The following is a 23,048-nucleotide window of genomic DNA, read 5'->3' on the forward strand; positions in this document are numbered from 1 at the left end:
CAGTCTGCACCGCTCCAACTCAACAGGCTTCTTTTTACGGCAGGTTTAGTTTTTTGTTTTAATTAATTTTTTTAATCCATTTTCTTCCAGCTAAAAATGAGGATGGAGAAAGACAGTGAGGGAGCATGGAGGGAAGAGGAGGCAACAAGGAAAACTAGGATCCAGATTAAGTTTTTTGCACATGAATGTTAAGATTTTTTAGTAAAATAACAAAAAAATGTCAATAATTTTAAATGTTTTATGCAAAACACTACACTCTTTTTGTTTTCTCTCTTTTTAAATTAGCTGTGGTGGCCATTTTGAAAGCTATCCAGTTATAGATGTACATCCAATGAATAGTTCCTGAAAGTTTTATTAAATTTGTCCAGAGTAAAGAGTCATTTTGAGCATGGTTACACAAAAACAGGCAAAAATGTGTATCCGCCTTAACCTTTTAGTGGCTTTCTGTAATAGACTGTAATTCAACGCCGACCAAAATGCTGTAAATAATTATAGCATATTGATATATTGTGAAAAGTGTGCCTTAACTCAGAAGTTTAAAGGCAAGGACAAATTATTATTTGAGTTATTTCGTACTTTTCCTGGACTGTAATGATGCTTTTACATCATTTTCTGACTTTCTCCCTCTCCAGTCAAATTACAGTGGTATTATTTTCAGACATCACTGACAAGAAAAACCTCTCTAATGACTTCCAAGTTAAAAAATCAAAAAAGTGTTACCATTTTACTTTCCTGGGAACTTGAATAGTGGCTTTTATCAAAATTCTACTCAGTATCTTTTTTTTTTTTTGGATGCCTGTAAGGTGAGATATCTGTCAGCTGAGTTGTAAATTAGAGTTTAAAGGTTCGTTTTCGTGCATTTGTGCGCTGTAAGCTGAGCGCAACAAAAACTAGCAGTAAACGTTGACCTTTAAAGGACAAATCCTGTCATTTACTGCAGAGACACAGCTGTTTGCAGCTGCACGTCGGTGCCAGAGGTACTCTGAGGGCTCCTGCTGCTGGAAACGCTTCTGTCACAAAAACACGAGTCTGTTCTGAGACTGAAAGAGCAAACTCTTTATGATGAAGAGAAAACAGAAAAAAAAGGGCTTTCAGTGAAGTCACGGTGTTTTTTCAGAGAAGCAACAAAACCAAACACAAAGGTTTTTACCCATGTTGTGTGTCTCTGTGTGTGTGGTCACATATGTTTGTTACAATATCTCATAAACCTCAGGATGAATTTTAACAAAGCTCTCTCATACAACTGATTAACTTGTGTAGTCAACCCAATTCAAGATGGCTGCCACAGCCAAATAAACTTAAAAATACCCAAATGACTCTAACTTTGTCAGTTTGACCAATAATACCCTAAAACCTGATCTGAGACTGATTCTCAACACTAACTCTGAGTGTGAACAGATTGTCAGCTCCTTGTTTACAATTTGCAAACAGTTTAGACTTAACTCTGTCCATCTGTTAGCAAAATATCTCAGAATCCCCTGAACAGATTTTACCGAAACAAATACCGTATGCACATCTTCAGGGCCAATCCAATTCAAGATGGCCACCACAGTCATCTGTGGAAAACACAAACATGGCTAGTCAACTTTACAGTGATGAAGCTCAAACTTGGCATGGTTATGGCAGAGATGTTCAGAATGCATACTTCGAGTGTTAGTCACTGTGTAAAACTTTAGCTTTGAGTATTAAGAGTTAACTCTGTTAGCAAAATATCTTATGAACTGCAAAAACTGACATCTCATCAAGTGATTACCGGCAACGTTGGCAGTTAACCTAATTAAAGATGGCCACCATAAGTAATCAACATTAGCCAACACAATGGCTATACCTCACTTTTATAACTCATAAGCTGAGTTATCTACAGCACAAACATTAAGACACCACTGAGTGTCCAAATACACTAAAACAACTAAAACTTTGTCATTTCTCAACATAAAATGATCTTAGTTTTATATTCTGGCATGAAAGCCGGTGGGCGATATGCATTCTTTCAAAGAATGTTGAGTTTTTAATTTCAAACTGTTTCTCAGCAGCCTATCAGAAGGAAATTAAATTAATTTATTATGCTATCTACTAAATGTTCGCTAGAGGGCGCCATACACAACTTATATTGCATTGCAGCGCAATTGTACATCAATACAAATAGATGCACTTATAGTCGATTTTATAGCTTAAGCTTAATAATAACTAACTGAGGCCTTAGATTACAGCTCCTTGTTCTGCTTGAGAGTCATATGCGTGACAAAATAACATCCAAACAGGCTTGAAAATTACAAAATAGGTTTATTTGTATAAACAACTACAAAAACCGTAATAATCAAGGATTACTTTTCCAAATGAGACAAACTAGACGATGCGGTATTACAACGTTTTCACAAAATCAAAACACAAGCAAACAGAAAACCTTTTAATTCTGTGTTTAGCTCTTTAACAGTAAGTCAAAGGTGCTCCCTCGTTCTGTAAGACAGGGGAACATATCCTGAGATTTACAGGGTTTTTTTATTTGGAAGAACATTCTTTAGTGCGTATTTTGTCTCCCATGTGTCCTCCTACGGCCTCTTATTTACAAAAGATTCAGGAGCTGTGAAGACCGACACTAACACTGCATAGATGATTCACTCTCACTGTCAGGAACGTGAAATATTTTTATTTCAGGGTCCCCAGAGTGACTGACTCCTTACCTTCAGAGGAGAAAGGGAGCGAGGAGCGCTTTGCTGTGGGGTAAGAAGTGTATGGGGGTGTGGGATAGGTGTTAGATGGTAAACGTGGCAGGGTGGATGTGGAGGAAGAGTGGCCCTGGGTCTGCCTCTCGGGAGGACAGTGGGCCGGAGATGAGGACCTGCCCTTGCTTTGCAGGCTGCTGCTGCTGCTCTGCAGAGGGGAGCTGGAGGTTCTGGGGCCACGAGTCAAAGATGACGTGGAGGAGGTGGAGAGAGGCGAGGTCCTCATGCCATAGCCCAGAATTCCAGTACTCATCAGGAACTCTCTGGAACCATACACTGGAGGAGTTGGTCCACGCGAACCTGGAGGTCGAATGTTGTCTGGAGGTAGACTCCTCCTGCTAGGAATGTCGTAGATCCCCATATCTGGACCATATAGAGCCTGAGACCTGGCTTGGACGTGGAGCATCCTCTCCCTCTCCTCCAGCTCCCGTCTCTCGTAGATGGAAGCCATGATGGTTTTGGAAAAGTTGTCGTATCGAGCCGCCGCAGACTTTGGAAGTGTCAGGTCGTGCTGGATTAGATCCCGTAGGCTGTCTTGAAGACTTTGAGAAGTTGTTTCTCGCTTCGCCGCACAGGGAGGGGGGACGTCTCGCGACGTTACGCTTTGGGTTTGGAGGTCTCGTGGAATCAGCCCTTGAAAAGCAGGAGAAGAGTCTCTCTGAATGAAACCTTGGTAAGAGGGTGAGGGGTCCCTCGAAGGCAGACCCTGCAAGGACGGAGAGGAGTCTCGAGGCTGAGGGGATTGTCTGGTGACCCCCATGAACACGGGGCTGTAGTTGTGGGGGAGCAGACGCTGCACGGTCCCATCTGTGCCTAGTGACATGAAGTGGGAGTGGTAGCTCATTGACGGGGCCCCTCTTTGGGCCAAGAACTGAGGATCTGCAGGGTTGCTGAGGTTATCATAAGAGGGGCTGACACTGCTGCTGCACTGGTTGACCAGCAGACTGGAAGCAGAGATGATCCCTGTAGGAGGATTAGACCCCAACCCATCAGTGTGCATCGCGAGCAGCTGGGATTTGCTGCCATGGCGACTGCTGTGTTTTAAAGCAAGCGAACGGGAGTTGAGTGGCAGAGAGTTGAGCTGTAAGGAGCTAGAGACGGTGCAGGGCTGGAGGGAAGGCTGGACAGGCAGGCTGCCTTTCACAGGGCTTTCTTTAGACTCAGAGAAGACGTCAGGACCTCTGTTGTTGCCCAACTGGTCAGATGTCTTCAGCAACTGAGCAACACAAAACCAACCGTAAGAATCATTGCATCAAGCAGCAAACAAAGCTGAACAAAAAAAACCAACCTGCTGCGGGGGAATGGGTGATGATCCTCTGGATATGGCCTCCAGGACTGGCCGCAGCTGTGGCACAGTGGGAATAGACACAGGAAGGATGGATTTGGTGTGATGTCCCCCATCTGGAAAGGAGGTCATCTTGTGATTAACGACTGACGTTAGCAAAACGTTTAGAAAAACCTGCAAACACATCTCGGCTATGACATATTTAATGCAAGAACTTGTCTTTATAATAATAATAATGTCTAATGACGGCATATTATAGAAATGTAGTAATATTTTACAATTAATCAACATCTGCCTGCAGGTGCTGGTCACAAAATTAGAATATCATGAAAAAAAAATGTTTTCAGTGATTCCATTCAAAAAGTGAAACTTGTATATAATATTCATTCATTACACACAGACTGATATATTTCAAATGTTTATTTCTTGTAATATTGATGATTATAACTGACAACTAATGAAAACCCTAAAGTCAGTATCTCAGAAAATTAGAATATTACTTAAGACCAATTTAAAAAATATATATTTTTAGAAACGTTGGCCAACTGAAAAGTATGAACATGAAAAATATGAACATGAAAAGTATGAGCATGTACATCACTCAATGCTTAGTTGGGCTCCTTTTGTCTGGATTACTGCAGCAATGCGGTGTGGCATGGAGTCGATCAGTCTGTGTCACTGCTCAGGTGTTATGAGCCCAGGTTGCTCTGATAGTGGCTCTTCTGATTGTTGGGTCTGGTGTATCACATCTTCCTCTTCACAATACACCATAGATTTTTTTATGGGGTTAAGGTCAGGCAAGTTTGCTGGTCAATTAAGAACAGGGATACCATGGTCCTTAAACCAGGTACTGGTAGCTTTGACACTGTGTGCAGGTGTCAAGTCCTGTTGGAAAATGAAATCTGCATCTCCATAAAGTTGGTCAGCGGCAGGAAGCATGAAGTGCTCTAAAACTTCCTGGTAGATGGCTGCGTTGACTTTAGACCTCAGAAAACACAGTGGACCAACACCAGTGGATGGCACCCCAAACTATCACTGACTGTGGAAACTTGACCTCAAGCAAAGTGGATTCTGTGCCTCTCCTCTCTTCCTCCAGACTCTGGGACCTTGATTTCCAAAGGAAATGCAAAATTTACTTTCATCCAAGAACATAACTTTGGACCACTCAGCAACAGTCCCAGGCGAGACGCTTCTGATGCTGTCGCTCATTCAAGAGTAGCTTGACACAAGAAATGAGACTGCTGAACCCCATGTCTTGCATATATCTGAGCGTGGTGGTTCTTGAAGCACTGACTCCAGCTGCAGTCCACTCTTTGTGGATCTCCCCCACATTTTGGAATGGGTTTTGTTTCACCATCCTCTCCGGGATGCGGTTATCCCTATTGCTTGTACACTTTTTTCTACCACATCTTTTCCTTCCCTTCACCTCTATTAATGTGCTTGGACACAGAGCTCTGTGGACAGCCAGCCTCTTTAGCCACCTTTTGTGTCTTGCCCTCCTTGTGTAAGGTGTCAATGGTCGTCTTTTGGACAACTGTCAAGTCAGCAGTCTTCCCCATGATTGTGTAGCCTACAGAACTAGACTGGGAGACCATTCCAAGGCCTTTGCAGGTATTTTGAGTTAATTAGCTGATTAGATTGTGGCACCAGGTGTCTTAATATTGAACCTTTTCACAATATTCTAATTTTCTGAGATACTGAATTTGGGGTTTTCATTAGTTGTCAGTTATAATCATCAACATTAAAATAAATAAACATTTGAAATATATCAGTCTGTGTGTAATGAATGAATATAATATAAAAGTTTCACTTTTTGAATGGAATTACTGAAATAAATCAACTTTTTCATGATATTCTAATTTGATGACCAGCACCTGTATTTTTACCGACTTTCTTCATCACTTTTTTAGACTTTCTGCTCCCACAGACACGTACAGAATGATGTCAAAAGTATTTTAGCAGTGCCGAGTCTAGTTATCAGAGATTTTGTGTAATTTTGCTGTACCATCCATGAGAGCAGCGTGGCTTTTCAACAGACTGCGGTCTGGTTTTGGAGGCAGTGGTGGTGGAGTTTTCAGCTGTTTGATGTCCGACAGCTCCACAACTCCAGCTGAGCATTGCTGGCAAGAAAAATTAAAATTAAAATCAGATACGATGCAGCTTATATTCCTTGACAGCGGTCACGGTCCTTAGACGGTGGGAAAATACTTCAGCGTTCATGCATACTTTATTTTGTAGGGCTAGACTTTGTAACCCGTTGTCCCCGACTTTCGCTGCCATCTGTCGGTCGAGCTCTGGCCTCAGGAACGGAGGCTGAACACGAACGACTGTTTTCTTGAAGGACCTTTCTGTGTAACTGGAGGACGGATGGATGAAAAAGCATCGGTCAGTAAATGTACAAAGCTGCCAACAGATGCAGATCATGCAGAAAAAAAATGTGTACTTTGGTGAAATGGGGCTGCAAACCAGATACTCCATGTTTTTACAACAACCTCGTGTGAAAGGGTTAACTCCTCCTTGAAACTTCCCAGTCACCTGTAAAAACACAGAGATATATGTTGATGCTGGGCAGTGGCATGTATGTTATTATTTTTTAACCATGAAGTCTTTTAAAGTTATATTTTAGTTCAGCTTTATAGGCTTCAGACTGTTTTTTTTGTTTGTTTGTTTCTTCACTTGTCTGCTTTTTATTTTTATGCACGCACCGAACACTAGAAAAAAAGGCCTAGCATTTCTTCATGGCAAGAATTTAGACTATCATATTATGTTAAGAAATGACATTTAATATTAGTCAAACCTTAAAAAATATATTAGCACAATACCATGAGATATGCTCAAATTATATGTGGTGAATAAGTGAGTTATATGAGTTATAGCCATTTCTGTGTTGGCTAATGTTGATTAGCTGTGGCAGTCATCTTAAATCAGATTGAGTCCAAAATGTAAATATTTCTAGATTTACATCCAGTGATTATTTTCTGAAAGTTTCATTAAAGTCTTTAAAGTGGTTAATGATATATTCTGTTAACAGACAAAAATGGTTGACTCCAACATCTGATGCTGCTTTTAAGCCAAAATTGTGCTCAATGAGTAGCACTTGCATCATGTATTGTGAAAGTTGCTCATCTACGACCTCACCAAAGTTTAGCACAATAGCTATCAAATTCATTAAATGATAGCCGTTTATGTGTTTTTCAAGACGGTTGGTTCTGGCGATTATATTAAATTAGATTAACACCAAAATGTTAACAGTTGTAGTAGGACATCAAATAAATATTTCCTGAAAGTTTTATTAAAATTTGTTGAGTGGATCAGTAGATATTTTGATAACAGACAAAATTAACACTGAAAACATTTTTAAAAAGACGTATGATCCGTTAGAATGTGTGTTAGGGATCAGTCTCAGCTGCTACCACATCAAATTTTAGTCCAATATTTGTAAAATTCACTTAGTTATTATCAATATGTGTTTTTTAAGTCAGCTACCTTCGCATTTTAGAGGCTTGCTCCGAAAAACAAAAAGCGTTTCAACCGTTTGCACCACTGTTGAGAATAGTTCAATTTTAACAAATCCAGCAAAGACTAAATTTAAAGAGACGTGATTCTGTGGTGGAAATGGCTCACTTGTTCGTTGGTGGTGCGGCCTCTGGACACCAGGTACAAGTGGAACCCAGTGAGACCCAGAACAGGGATAAGAAACAACCCAGATATACTGATCACCACCAAACTGGAAAAACTGATAAGGAAAACTGCTTCCTAGTCGCATCATTTACAGAAAAAAACCACCGACAGGTTACAAGGATACGTGACGAGGCAGTGCAGGCGCCACAGGTCATCCATGTGGTGCAGGACGTACATGAGGCCCAAGGAGAACACGCCAATCATGTGAATGGTGAGCGACAACAGAAACAGGAAGAAGTAGCGATAGTTCCGCCTCCCGATGCAGTTGTTCACCCACGGACAGTGATGGTCAAAGTCCTGAGTAGAAAAAAATTAATTAAATTAAAAAAATTCAGAAAAATTCTCAGATCTAATTAAAGAATTGCAGCTTGAATGGTTGAACATCCACTTTGTTTCTAAATAGAGTTTACTGTCTGAAGCCGTTCCTAAATTGATAAACTTTATAAATAAAGATGATCCCTCTTTAAATGCATTTGATCCAATAAAACCTTTAGAAGTACTTGATATCATTAAGAATCTTAAAAACTCTTCTGCTGGCATGATGAAATTACAGCCTATCTTATCAAAAAAAAAGATGCACCTATAATTGTTGTTCCTTTAACATTTATTTTTCCATGTCACTTGAATCTGGTATTATCCCACAAGTTTGTTCTGAAACAAAGTTTACAGATTTTTTTTTTAACACATTTGTTTTATTTTTTTATTATTATTTTAATATTTTTGGACAATTTAAATTTATTATGAACTATTATCTATTGCTTTGGTGTGTATTTGTGTGTGTTTAAAGTACGATGTAAGCTTACGTATAAAGCTTTTATGATTATTTTTTATTTATTTTTTTATAAAAGGGGGGGGGGACGCTTGTAAGCCCATTTTGGGTTTTTATGACCTACCCTGCACATTTTATTGTTTATCTTTTCCTTTATGTGTGTTGTTTCTTTTTTGTGCAAACAATAAAATAAATAACAAATTGTCTTTCAACAGAGATAAAAAATCTGAGAAGAGGATTTGCCTGATTAATGAGATACCCCCCCCCCCACCCATCCCACCCCCAATCAGTCCAACAGAAATCTCTTCTTTGACTCTCAACTCTACAATCACTCATAAGCCCCTCGTGTTTTTTCTCCCAGGCTTTCTAATTACTTTCACTAATCCTAATCACCCAATTCCCACTTTTCGTTCTGCAAATTTGTCTGTTTTTTTATTCACAGACAAGTCAGACGGTTCATGCTGCATACCTCCACACAGTGATCGCAGACGCTGCAGTGGGAGCAGCGTGGGGGTCTGTAGAAATGGCACGACGCACACCACTTCATCCGCACCTGGACGCCCTTCACCTCCACGTTCTTGTACAGCGGCGCGCGGAATTCATCGTCCTTATCTTCATCCTCTCCTGCTACAAAAACAGAAACCGAACTAAAGTGACAAAGTCACAACTTTAAAATAAAACCAACCAGCCTGAAGTGACTTTCTGGGATTACTAACCCACAGGAAGCACCCCGGCATCCATAAACGTTGCCATGGTGAAGTTGGCGAGCACAAACAGGAAAAGGATGGCGCAGCATGGTGGCACAGCAGGGCAGATGGTAAAAGCCAGCCACGGGCATCTGAATATACACACACAAAGAAAGAAAAAACTTTATTCACATTTGAGTTAGAAGAAGAATAGGTTTCTGTTGGGAATAAGAGGTTTTTTGGGGGAAAGAAAGCATCTATCCCTTAACACAAATCAAGGCTACAGTAAAGACTTTAGAGGATCATCTTCATCTCATTTATTCTGAGGGGAACAGTGGATCACAAAAGTAATTGTTTACAGTGAGAGATAAGCTTGTATTAGCGTGTGTTCAGCCGTGCCAACGACAAGGGATTAAATAAAAGGGGTTCTTCTCTTCCTGCATCCTGCAGCAATAATCTGCTTCCTCTGTTTGGGCTGAAGGGAAATTTCCCTCTTTTTTTCTCCTTAGAGTTTTAAGTGGTAAACAACTCCTTAAAGATTTAGGGCCTAATTCACTAAAAATGCACAATCGATGTGTTTAATATCAGTTTTGTGCATCATTGGCACCCACTATTCGGTCTGTGAAATAAAGCAAATACAACGTATGAGACGTATACCGGTGAAAATAACACCCTTCAGTTTGGCACGTTTGAACAGTTTGCACTGTTTTTATGTCAGATTACAGATGTTATGTTACGTTGTTTATTTGTCATATGCAGGTTAATGCAATGTCAACAATGCAATGAAATGTTCAGGATGAGAAGAACTGATTCCACTCACTAAAAAAAAAAACACACAAAAATAAACCAAGATAAACTAAAGCATGCAATAAGGGTACAAAATAAAGTATCAAAAAGTGAAAAAGCAATATAATATTTACAAGGTTCAAAAGAAATATAGTAAAAAAACAACATGGTAGAATATAACATGCAAGTAGGATGAATCTGTATAAATAAGCATTTCATAGGTAGTAATATAAGTTAAAATGCACATGATATATATTGCACATAACTAACATAAACTGCACAGGTTGTGTGACAGGTTATTGCACAGGTAGTAACATCGAGATGAGTTTTGATGGTAAGGTAGTGACATACATGATACAGCCACATAATGCAGCAGCAATTAATCTATTAGGTGTCACAGATGTGGCTTGGTGCAATGTTTTGTCAATTATTCAAGAGTTCTGTAATCTGACAGCTTGTAGATAATAACCGTATTTGAGTCTTTTCATGCACGATGGGAGGCTCCTGTATCGTCTGCCTGAGTGTAGTAGATGGAAATGTCCTTGTGCTGGGTGGGTGTGGTCCTTAATGATGCTGCGTGCTTTACGCAGACATGGGCTGCGGTAGATGTCCTGGATGGTGCAGAGACTGCTATCAGTGATGTCCTCTGCTGTTTACACCACCCTCTTGGTGGTGTCTTGGCTGCATAATCTAGATTTTACTGCAGTGCTCACTGTGCGCTCCTTTTCTACCAGAAAGATCAGGGGACGCTTGCCTTCAGTGCGGCTGCAGACCAGAAGAGACTGTCCTCAGGGTCCCACAACCACAGTCCATGATAACTGAGCTAATCATTTTGAACACCCACTGTGGGAATGTTTTATATTTACACAGTTCTTTATTCTGAATGTAAATCAGCAGAAACAAGATTCTACACACTTTAGGACAATGTACTGTGTAGACTATTAACCTGTTGACACTCGAGTATGGGACTTTCAAGAATCAAGCTCAAAGTTAAAAACTACAGTTGATCCAAGTATTTTACAGGTGATCCTAAGCAAGTTAATTAGACTTAATAACATATATATTATAAAAAAAATATTAAAAAGAATCAAATATATTTTTTCTGAGTGGTGCTTTTTTAAAGATGCAAACTGTTCAGACGATTTTAGGTAGTAAATGCAAAACGATGATCCCTGTATCTTGGAACAATTAAATAGACCTGTCTGATGATGGTAGAGTGGAGAGAAATGGACCAAATGATTGAAGCCTGGCTTACCGTAATGAGGTAGTTGGTCCGGTGTGTAGAAGGAGCTGAGCCAAAAAGCTAAGCACCTGATTTACTGGGCCATCTACATTTTAGCCCTCACTTATGGTCATGAGACTTGGACTTAATGAACAAAAAGGAAGGGGCTGTTGGGGGGAATCTTGGAGTAGAGCTGCTGTTCCTCTGCAACCAAAGGAGTCAGCTGAGGTAATTCTCTGGCATTTAATTTAATCTCTGGCTCTTGAACACCTCCCTTTGGAGGTTTTATCTCACAGGGAGGAGAACCTAGGGCAGATCAATAGCACATTAAAGGAATTGTTTATTTCCACTGGCCCGGGAAGGACTTGGTATGCCCCAGCATGAGTTGGAGTGTGTCACTGGGGAAAAGAAAAACAGGACTTCTGTCACCTAATGGATGGATGGATGGATGGATGAATGGAAGGATACTTTCAGACATTTAATCATGAAATGTTTCTCTGTATAAAATGCATTGTTTATCTTTCCCATCAACTCTCTCTGTGTGTGTGGATGGGTTCAATTACTAAACTAGAGAGTCCTGATGGTCTGAGATTAGAAGGAGGGTAAAATATCATGTTGCAATCATAGACAGAAAAAAAAGAACCACTAGATTAAATCAGCAGTGTTTGTCTAAACCAGTGATTCCCAACACTGGTCCTTGAGGAACACCACCCTGCATGTTTTACTTGTTTCCCTGCACACCTGATTCAGTGATTTGATTATTTCCTCAAGTTCTGCAGGAGCCTGTAAATCACCCATTTATTCAAATCAAATGTGTCAAAGCAGGGAAACAACTAAAACATTTAGGATGGTGTTCCTCAAGGACCAGAGTTGGGAACCATTGGTCTAGCCTATGTTATGTATGATTTTTTATAAATATCATTCAGTTTGGGTTGGTAGCAGCAGACCTACAGAAGAATAAGCAGTCAGAGCATCCTTGATGCATCCTTACATTTCTATGCTGATGACACAGTTGTTTATTGTCGAGCTAAAACAGTTGCTAAGGCTTTCCAGCTTTTGCAATCCGCCTTTGACATTGTCCAGTCAAATTTGTTCCACCTCAAACTTGTCCTAATTCTTCCTCTGATTTTATCCTCAAATGGTGTCCCTATTGAGTTTGTTGATTCCTATAAATATTTGGGTATCTTAGTCGACTCGCATCTCTCTTCTAAGCTCCACGTGGAAAACCTAATAAGGAAACTGAAAGTTAAACTGGGTTTCTATTTCAGAAATAGATCATGTCTAACTCTGAATGCTAGGAAACACCTTGTATCTGTGACTTTCCTTCCCTCCATTGATTACAGTGACATTATTTACATGAACGCTCCTACAAGAACTCTGCAGATGTTGGATGCTGTCTATCATGGTGCACTAAGATTCATAACTGGCTGTAACTATTGTACCCACCACTGCACCCTGTATTCACTGGTTAACTGGTCATCATTAACTTCATGCAGACTCTCTCACTGGTACATTTTCATCTTTAAATCACTTCTTGGTCTGCTGCCTTCATACATCTCCTCCTACAAGTCTCTGCGTGAGTGCAGCTACAGCGTGCGCTCTCAGGACATTATTACCTGCAGTGTTCCCTCAATGAGGACTGAACTAGGCAAAAGGATCTTCTCCTACTCTGCTCCTGTTTCCTGGAATATCTTACAAAAAGATTTGAAGCTCTCGACCTTGACCTCTCTCCCTCTCTCTTCAAACATCTGTTAAATTCCTGGCAAGGACCAGTGCAGACATGTTCCTGTTTTTAGTTTTCTACATTCGTCTTATAATCTAGCTGTTTTTGCTACTTTTTTTTGCCATCTTATTTTAATTTGTTTAAAAAAAAAAGAAAATCTGTATGCCTCTTTTATGATTGTCTATTTTTATTGTTGTTGTCCACTGTTGTCGTCATTCTTTGTTAAAATCAGGTCTCTCTTGTAAATGAGTCCTCGAGGCTCAATGGGATTAACCTGTATAAATAAAGGTTGAATGAAAGAATGTGCACCTCTCAGACTTGACATGGAAGTCTGAGTCAAACTGACAACATTTCCCTTTTTGTAATCACTTCATTAGCAACTAATTGATGATGTCTTTTAGAGACAGAACACAAAGGCAGAATAAAGGTGAAATTATTTCCTGTTTGTGCTTCATGCTTCAAACCCAAAAGTGGGATTTGGAAATTGGAGCCTGGTTTGGTTTGGTTTGATTTTAGGCCATGGGGGGAGGGGTCCCCAGCCCTCTCCAAAGGAGCACCGGCTGATGCCATGCCAGCTGCAACCCCAGTAATCCCTAGATTATAAACTTTGGATTACAGACCATTGCTGCCAGTCCTGTGCATTGTGGCTCCTTCACCATTGGATGCATGCAGACACCGCTCACTGTATGTGCTGTGCCAGAAGCGCCTTATTCTGGATTTGCGTCCAAATTTATTTGTCCTACCTGAGTTCACGATGAAAACGTTTGATCTGATCAGTTACACTGAGCTGTGCAACTGAATCCTGTCAGCTGCAACCGATCCCACAACAAACCCCACCAAAATAAGAGAACAACGGCTTTGATTTTTAAGAATACAGTTTGATTTTTAACACCGTTCATCACTCTTTTTAAATCTAAAAATAGATGCGAAACAGATTACAGAGTGAGACAGCCTCCGCCACTGGTCTGAGACCATCTGGACTGCAGGGAGGGACGGTTCATTACGCTGAAGACAAGCTCCACCTAATGAAACGGCATGGGCAGATCTCTAATAAATCACACCGAAGAGTAAGCTGCTCTGCAATCTGCACACCGGCTTCATCCCCCTCACTGGGTCAGTGGCACAGCAGACGCCACAATACAAATCCTTACGTAAGCAACACTGCAAAATTAAATGTCCACTTTATAGAGACAACGCTGAGAGAATTGGACTAGCATTCCTTGAAGGAATGTCCCCCGCTGCTAAGATCATCTGATGTTAATGGCAGAGTTGTGGCCGTTCTGGTAAAACCATGAAGAGCAATATCCTGCAATGTTGCCACATGTTAAGATTCTGAGCAATAAAACTGCCCAGATTAATTTTTTTCCATTTTGTGTGAGCTGTTAAAAAAAACTCAGACTCTAAACAGAAAAATATAATGGCAATAATTCTGTAGCTATAAAACCAAACCGCTGCTCATTTCAATCCACTCTTTCTAAAGGCTTTTCAGCTTTGCATGCTTTGTTATGACCATTAGCTAATGGAGGTAATATCAATGTTGGCTAGCTCTTATGCAGGCTAACAGGAATTACTGCATGATTGTTAACCCGATGTGCATATGCAGAGAACATATTAGCATTTTTCATCATGCAATTGCCATTTATAGGAAATTATTTAGCTTGCCACCCTTACCTGCAACACATTACTGACATTCCATAGTTTGCTTTGCTTTATCACAATGAACAAGGGGATTTTTCTGGTCTTTTTGTGTGTGTGTGTGTGTGTGTGTGTGTGTGTGTGTGTGTGTGTGTGTGTGTGTGTGTGTGTGTGTGTGTGTGTGTGTGTGTGTGTGTGTGTGTGTGTGTGTGTGTGTGTGTTCGTGACCTGCATGAGTTTAACAATGCACCACACCTTATTGGCTATTCTAAACAAAAGTTAACGTCAGAGGAACAAAAGCAGGAAATAGCTAGCTGACGGATTTTATCAGGCAGAGAAGGACAAAAGAGCCTCCTTGCAGCTGAAGGTTGTTCTTTGACTTTACCAAACCTGCAGCAAAAAAAACGACTTCTGCATGCTCGCACTGTGCTGACTCGAACAGTTGCATGAAAATGTACAGACATTTTTGCTTTATTTAATTTTTTGTATAAAATATATCTGCAGGGTTTATTTTTGCAGGAATTAAAATGTGTTTTGAAGGGTAGAATTATGTAAATGTGCACATTCACATGAATATTCACACAGCACTTTGCAGGAAAGGCACAACTGGTTTGCTCTGAGTAACAGTTGTGTTGTATGTCAGGATTTAGAGCAAAAAAGAAAAGCCCGATGCTATGCAGACTCATTGTTATGAGTCCTTGTTCATCGCAGAAAACTGTTTTATATTAAAGTGATCCATCAGATTTTTGAAGTGGGGCTCTTTGGAAAGGTTATGGGGAATTATTTTCTTAACTGTTGAAGGCAAACTCTTTGAAACAACTAGTTTTGTGGGTCAAAGACTAAAGAGGATTGCTGCTGTCTTAAAACAAACTTATTAACAAAAATTCATATTGATTCATGCACTTACTTATGAACTTTTACGTCAACATTATTTTTTGTTGCATGATTATTTTATATAGGCGGCACGGTGGCGCAGTTGGTAGAGCTGTCGCCTCTCAGCATGAAAGAACCTGGTTCGAATCCCTGCTGGGGGCTTTCTGGGTGGAGTTTGCATGTTTTCTCCGTGCATGCGTGGGTTTTCTCCAGGCACTCCGGTTTCCTCCCACAGACCAAAAACATGCATGTTAGACTGATTGGTAACTCTAAATCAGGGGTGTCAAACCCACTTACAAAAGGGGGCCAAAATTAAAACCTTTTTCAAACTATGGGCCAATTTCAGAATCTACGTTAACTCAAGTTAGAGACCCAGCATCTTTTCTTGGTTGCAGGTTCCTCAACAAGATTTTGATTGGTCTCATTTGATGTTCTCTGTTGCACTTTTGACATCATAATCAAAGATTACTGAAAAAATGATGTGATAAAAGTATTTTATATTTAAAATAACATCTTGGGGCCAGATAAGATGCCAATGAGGGCCACATTTAGTCCCCGGGCCTTGAGTTTGACATCCCTAGGTGTGAGTGAGAGTGAATTTGTCTCGTTTGTCTCTATGTGTCCCTGTGATGGACCTTGTGACCTGTCCAGGGTGTCCCCCTGCCTCTCACAATAACTGCTGGATATGGGCGCCAGTGACCCCAGTGATCTGGAATGGAAGAAGTGGGTAAAGATAATGGGTGGATTATTTATATAAACTTCTGTCTTTTTGTGCAAACCACAGCAGCAGCTAGCTCCAGGCTGCATTTTCCAGCAGGTATATCAAAATATTTCTGACTAACAATACCATTTTAGAATAAAGTTATTTTAAGGTGGGCAACAATCAACTTTGGTTTTAGCCAAACTAGGATTACCATATTTTTTGGCCTATAAGGTGCACCAGATTATAAGGCGTAATATCAATGAACAGGTCTGTTTTCATGCATAAGGAGCACCGGATTATAAAGTGCATTAAGTGAAAATAAAACATTTTGACAGATTTTTGAGCACCGTATACCACATAAAATTGGTTCAAGTTCCGTAAGCACAACCAGAATTAATACATAAGGCGCACTGGATTATAAGACTCACTGTTGATTTTTGAGAAAATTAAAGGATTTTAAGTTTGCCTTATAGTGTGAAAAATACGGTAGTTGTTAGCTTGTCAATCTGGTCAGAAGAAATCAATATTTCTCCAAACTGGTTGTTCAAAGAGCTATCTACAACAGGTAAGATAATGACTGTGAACACCTTTTACACAGAAACCCACTTCTAAAGATATGAACTATTTCTTCAGGTCTTGAAAGAGAATATTACCTGGAAACAAAAAGAAAAAATCCATTTTAACTTTAAACATAAACCTTAATAGGATACTAAATGTCGGTGAGTTTATAAAATTTGTCGCTGTGATGCACAAACATTAGAGACTCACATGTTTTTCTCTGTTTTGGTCAGTATTGCCTTTCAAAATAGATTGTCACAAAGTCATTTTAGCTCCAAAGCATCCTGTTCCTGTTACCTCAGGTGTTCCCCAGGGCTCTGTCCTGGGACCCTTGTTGTTTATCATTTACCTTCTTCCCCTTAGTTACATTTTTTGCAAACAGTTTCACTGCTATGCGAATGACACCCAACTCTATCTCTCAAACAAACCTAACTCTTCACTTCCACCCTCATCCCTCACCGATTGTCTCCTTGAAATAAAACACTGGTTCAGTTTAAACTTTCTTAAACTAAATTGCAATAAAGCAGAACTTATTTTAATTGGCACTAAATCAATACTAAATAAACTTCATAGCTTCTCCGTTCCAGTTGATAACTTTCATCTTCGAAATATTAATTGTCTCCGTCCTTCCCTCACTCCTCACGCCACTGCTGTTCTGGTCCACAGTCTGGTCACCCCTCGCTTAGATTATTTCAATTCTCTTCTTTTTGGCCTACCACAGAAAACCCTCCATAAATTACAACTGGTCCAAAATTCATCTGCCCGTATCATTACACGGACCCCCTCAATCCATCACATCACACCTGTTTTACAACAGCTTCATTGGCTTCCCATCCCATATCGCATCAACTACAAAATATTCCTTATCTTAAAAAAGTTGTCCACAACCTCGCTCCTCCATATCTTTCGGACCTTGTTCACATTGCTACACCTGCTCGTACCCTCAGATCCTCTTCTTCTATCCAGCTCATTGTTCCCCTTGCCCGTCTTGTTACTATGGGGAGCAGAACATTCAGCTGCTCTGCTCCCCAGCTCTGGAACTCACTCCCACCTGATATTCGCAACACAGACTCATTGCCACATTTCAAATCCAAACTCAAAACTTATCTGTTTCAAGTAGCTACGCACTGTGATTGCAACTGCACTGTCTTATTTTAATTCTATTTTACTTGTTTTTACAGTGTGTATAATATCGTGTCTGTTTTTATGATTGGCAATGTAAGGTGACCTTGAGAGCCAATAAAGGCGCCTACAAATAAAATATATTATTATTATTCTTAAAGGTCTCGAGAAAAGCTGAATCACTTGTTCGTTCGATGATCTGCAGCGTCCTGGTTTTGCAGGTTTTAGCATTAGTTCCAATTAAGTCGTCTCTTCAGACTCTCACACCAGCGGGTCATTGATTATTTTTACCCTCTCAAACAAATTGAGTTCATCAGAGGAGTGGTATCTGGAACAACTCTGTCTTTAAATCTCAAAAGTAAAAAAAAAAAACTGTCTCCTATTTTAGTTGCCAGAGTCATTATCACACATGACTAAATGTCCAAATGACAGACATTTGGACTTACAGTTCATTCAGAACTCATTTTTAGTTGAATAACTTCAATGTTCTGTGTCCACAAACTCAAAGAATCCAGACTGCATTTTTTGCTCCAGATGGCACATGCCAGAAGATCCTAATCCCGCACCTCCTCAATCTGGTGTCAGATTCCAGTGGAAACCGTGCACAGCTGGAGAACGCGGGAGAAACTAGGACAGATACAGCTCTGGAGGTCGGGGGTCATCGGAGCGGCGTACAACTGATGAGGGGGGAGTCATCAGTCAGAGAGTCAGACATCAGGAGGGCATGTTTGTTGTAGTTCTTTGTGTACATGTACATGAAAGCACATACAATATTTTAAGCTGTCGATGCATCAGACAAACCTAACATTGATTCTCTGGGTATTATCCAGAATGATAGTTAACAGTTTTTATTTTTTTAATCTTTGCATGCCAGCAGAGGTTTCAGTGGAGTATTTTTCTCCCAACATATTTGCTGTATAAATAGTTAAATTATTTTAAATGGTTTTGTACAATGCCCTGAGATGACTTTTGTTACAAAGTTGTGCTATAAAAATGAATTGAATTAAATAAATAGGTCAAACTAAGAGTGACTTCAATTTTTTTTCGCAAAATAACAGTTTTTTTTTAGAGCTTTTGTTGATCATTTTTGAACGCATCATATTTTTCATAAAGGTGCGTTAATACAAATATTGTTTGACGCTTATCCCCTTAACTGTGCTTACTCTGAGTGTTCTAGGCAGCCACCCAGATTATAGTCCAAACTACCAGCCAACCAGGCCAGATGTTAGCCAACCCTGATGTGTCTGTGATCAGAGTAAAGTCAGCGAAGAGGCGAAAAACTGCAGGTTGGAGAACTATATCATATTTTTTATTTTAGTATTTAAAATAGATAGATTTTTCTCATATGCCTAAAAATTAATTTATCTGGCAACAGCCCAGAATTTATATGTAAATATAGTTTTTAGTGACAGCCAAGCTGGTTTGGTTGGCACTAAAGTTGAGCAGTAAAAGATTCTGATGAGTGGAGAAAGATGGATGGATGGATGGATGGATGGATGGATGGATGGATGGATGGATGGATGGATGGATGGATGGATGGATGGATGGAAGGACGGACATATGGATGGATGGATGGATGGATGGATGGATGGATGGATGGACGGACGGACGGACGGACGGACGGACGGACGGACGGACGGACGGACGGATGGATGGATGGAAGGACGGACATATGGATGGATGGATGGATGGATGGATGGATGGATGGATGGATGGATGGACGGACGGACGGACGGACGGACGGATGGACGGACGGACGGACATATGGATGGAAGGACGGATGGACGGACGGACGGACGGAAGGACGGATGGACGGATGGACGGATGGACGGATGGATGGATGGATGGATGGATGGATGGATGGATGGATGGATGGAAGGACAGATGGACAGATGGACGGACGGACGGATGGATTTGCTGATCCTAATTCTTTAAAAATTTAACAACTCATCTGGACCAGAGCAGGCTTCCTTTGGGACCAGATCTGGACCGCGGACCGCCACTTGGGTACCTCTAATATTGACTAAAAGCAACTTGTTTATTAGAAACATTTCTAAATGGTGTCTAATTTGTGTCTAATTTGTGTCTAATTTGTGTCTAAATTGTGTCTAAGTGGATGAACGGATCAGAAACAAACAGCGCACGTGAACACTTTCTTTCACGACTTTTGTCGGACTCACGTGAAGACGAAGAACATGGAGGTCGAGCCGAGCAGGAGGCACGCGGCGGTGCACACCGGGATGAAGGCGCTGGGGCCGGGGGCGGGCATCCTGTCCTCCTCATCGGGCTCCCACCGCGACAAGAGCCGAGGAAAACCGTGCGGGGGTCGCAGGTCGCAGCGAAACTACCGTCATGGTTTTTCAACGATGGGGTGGGAAATAAATTCCCGGAAGTCTAAAAGATCTGCAGCAGCATCCCGTCCGGTCAGCTCGGTCCAACAGGCAGACAGCACGCGCAACATCTGCAGATGCTGCTGCCTGTCTGTACAAACACCCCCTCCCCTCCAACCCCCCTCCCCAACAGGTTGGACTCAATGACGTGACTACTACCACCCCAATCTCTTTAGATTGGTCAAAATTGTCAAATATATGACCACTAAATATAGATGGATGACATATAATAAACTATTATTATTAGGCCCGAGCAGCAAAGCGCTGCGAAGGCCTATTGTAATTGTGTCGTTTCTTATTATTTTTCTTGGGACTTTTGGGACGCATTTTTGGAGGCCTTAGCATATCCCAAAACTCACCAAACTTCACCAAAACTTGTCCCCCTAGTAAAATTTTTGAACTGTAATGGATCCAAAAGTGGGCGTGGCCAAACTGCTCCACAGCGCCCCCTAACGTGAGATATGAAAACTGGTAAGTCCTAGAGAGCTGAAATTTGGTACATAGGTAGAACCCACCGAATCAAGAAAAAAAGTCTCTTGGAGGTATGCCTTAAACCCAACAGGAAGTCGGCCATTTTGGGTCAAAGGGTCAATTTTGGCCGTTTTTCACTTTTCGTACACGGCGAATTTGAACGAACTCCTCCTAGGGATTTCGCTCAATCGGTTTCAAACCTTCGCCATTTTGCTCATTAGGCATGGGGGACCTAAAGTTATCAAAACGGTGCAAATTGACGCATGTTGAGGGGGCGGGGCCAGGCCTCAAAGTTGAGCTTCACGCCATAAATTTCCAAACGTTATAACTTTCACGTTGAAAAACAGAATCGTACCAAATTTGGTACAAGTCATCCCTGTCCCATGCCTGACGATACACTGAGGTCAAATTTTGACGTCATCAAAGCCCCGCCCCCTCAGAACAGGAAGTGACTTTTTTTGCTTGGAATGCTCCCTCCCTGACACTCTTGACCCAATCAGGATGATCCTGTGTTAGAAGGCAGATAACAAGTTGGTCTGACTTGCTTTGAAGCGCAAAGCGTTTCCCCTGGAGGATGTGGGCGTGGCGGCGTGGCGAAGTCAGAAGTGACGCCGTTACAATACGTTTGGCTCTGAATTCCACAGATTTGATCCGAGGTTCATGAAAATCACTATGATCGATCATTGCCCGCCCCTTGAACAGGAAACCATGATAATTGCGCAATAGCCTCTCTAGCGCCCCCTATAATATTTTAAAACCTGAGCCCCAAGCCGTTTTTCGACCGATAAATCTGAAACTTGGTGAACATGTGTATCTTCTCAGGACCTCTGAAAAAGTCTCTTGGCGCTCCGGTCCAAACTCTACAGGAAGTCGGCCATTTTGGGTCAAAGGTTAATTTTTGGGCGTTTTTAACGGCGAATTTTAACGAACTCCTCCTAGGGATTTTTAAGGATTGCCTTCAAACTTGGTTATTAGGCCTTTAAGACATTGGAGAGTAAAAGTTATCAAAAGCTTTCGGTTTTGTTTTGTTAAAGGGGCGTGGCCAGGCCTCAAAGTTGAGCTTCACGCCATAAATTTCCAAACGTTATAACTTTCTACTTGAAAATCAGATTTGCACCAAATTTGGCATGAGTCATCCCTGTCCCATGCCCGACGATACCCTGAGGTCATATTGTGACGTCATCAAAGCCCCGCCCCCTCAGAACAGGAAGTGACTTTTTTTGCTTGGAATGGTCCTACTTTGACACCCTTCACATAATCAGGATGATCCTGTGTTAGAAGACAGATAAGATGGTCTGACTTGATTTAAACAACAAAACAGTTATAGCTGGAGAATGTGGGCGTGGCGCCATGGCGAATTAAAAAGTGACGCCGTTGCAATACGTTTGGCTCTAAATTGCACAGATTTGAACCCAGATGAACCAAAATCACTATGATTGATCATTATCCACCTCTGAACAGGTTTCCATGATAAGTGGCCAAGAGCCTCCACAGCGCCACCTACATTCTTCTTACAGTTATATCTCAGTGATACAACATCCGATCTGAACCAGATTTTTGGTGCGTCATTACTGAGAACTGATGGACATTTTAGTTTTGTTGTTTAATATTTGACTCAAGGGCGCCCCCTACATTATTCAAACTGTTTTGTCTCAGTGATATATCATCCGATCTGCACCAAATTTTTGGTATATTATTATGTAGCCCTGATGGACACATTAGTAATGTTTTTTAACTTTTGACTCTAGAGCGCCCCCTATAATATTCCAACCCTTATATCTCAATGATATATCATCCGATCTGCACCAGATTTTTATGGCATAATGTGTGACCATGTCTAAACACATTGTTAGTGTTGTTTAAAATTTGACTCAAGTGCGCCCCCTAGATTATTCAAACTGTTATATCTCAGTGATATGTCATCCGATCTGGACCAGATTTTGGGTGCGTCATTACTGAGAACTGATGGACATTTTAGTTTTGTTGTTTAATATTTGACTCAAGGGCGCCCCCTACATTATTCAAACTGTTTTGTCTCAGTGATATATCATCCGATCTGCACCAGATTTTGGGTGCATCATTAGTAAGCCCTAATGGACACATTTGTAATGTTTTTTTACTTTTGACTCTAGAGCGCCCCCTATAATATTCCAACCCTTATATCTCAATGATATATCATCCGATCTGGACCAGATTTTGGGTGCATCATTAGTAAGCAGTTATGGACACATTAGTAGTGTTTTTTAACTTATGACTCTAGAGCGCCCCCTTTAATATTCCAACCTTTATATCTCAATGATATATCATCCGATCTACACCAGATTTTTGGTATATTATTATGTAGCCATGATGGACACATTAGTAATGTTTTTTAACTTTTGACTCTAGAGCGCCCCCTATAATATTCCAACCCTTATATCT

At 40.8% G+C, this 23,048-nt stretch overlaps 1 protein-coding gene across 1 annotated transcript; it reads right to left on the reverse strand.

The window, feature by feature from the left end:
* Nucleotides 1-2,360: 2,360 nt before the first annotated feature.
* On the reverse strand, nt 2,361-20,035 carry zdhhc8a (zinc finger DHHC-type palmitoyltransferase 8a). Its single transcript, XM_037692020.1, has 10 exons — nt 19,947-20,035; nt 9,175-9,326; nt 8,928-9,085; nt 7,814-7,986; nt 7,633-7,735; nt 6,452-6,543; nt 6,235-6,364; nt 6,014-6,128; nt 4,012-4,124; nt 2,361-3,939 (listed from the first exon to the last, which is right to left on the reverse strand). Exons 1-10 carry the CDS (start codon nt 20,033-20,035, stop codon nt 2,647-2,649), a joined length of 2,418 nt encoding a protein of 805 aa, XP_037547948.1. The 3' UTR covers nt 2,361-2,646.
* Between the last annotated feature and the right edge of the window lie 3,013 nt (nt 20,036-23,048).

Source organism: Nematolebias whitei, chromosome 18, assembly GCF_014905685.2.
Source record: "Nematolebias whitei isolate Nwh7 chromosome 18, NemWhi1, whole genome shotgun sequence".
Classification (NCBI taxonomy): Eukaryota; Metazoa; Chordata; class Actinopteri; order Cyprinodontiformes; family Rivulidae; genus Nematolebias; species Nematolebias whitei.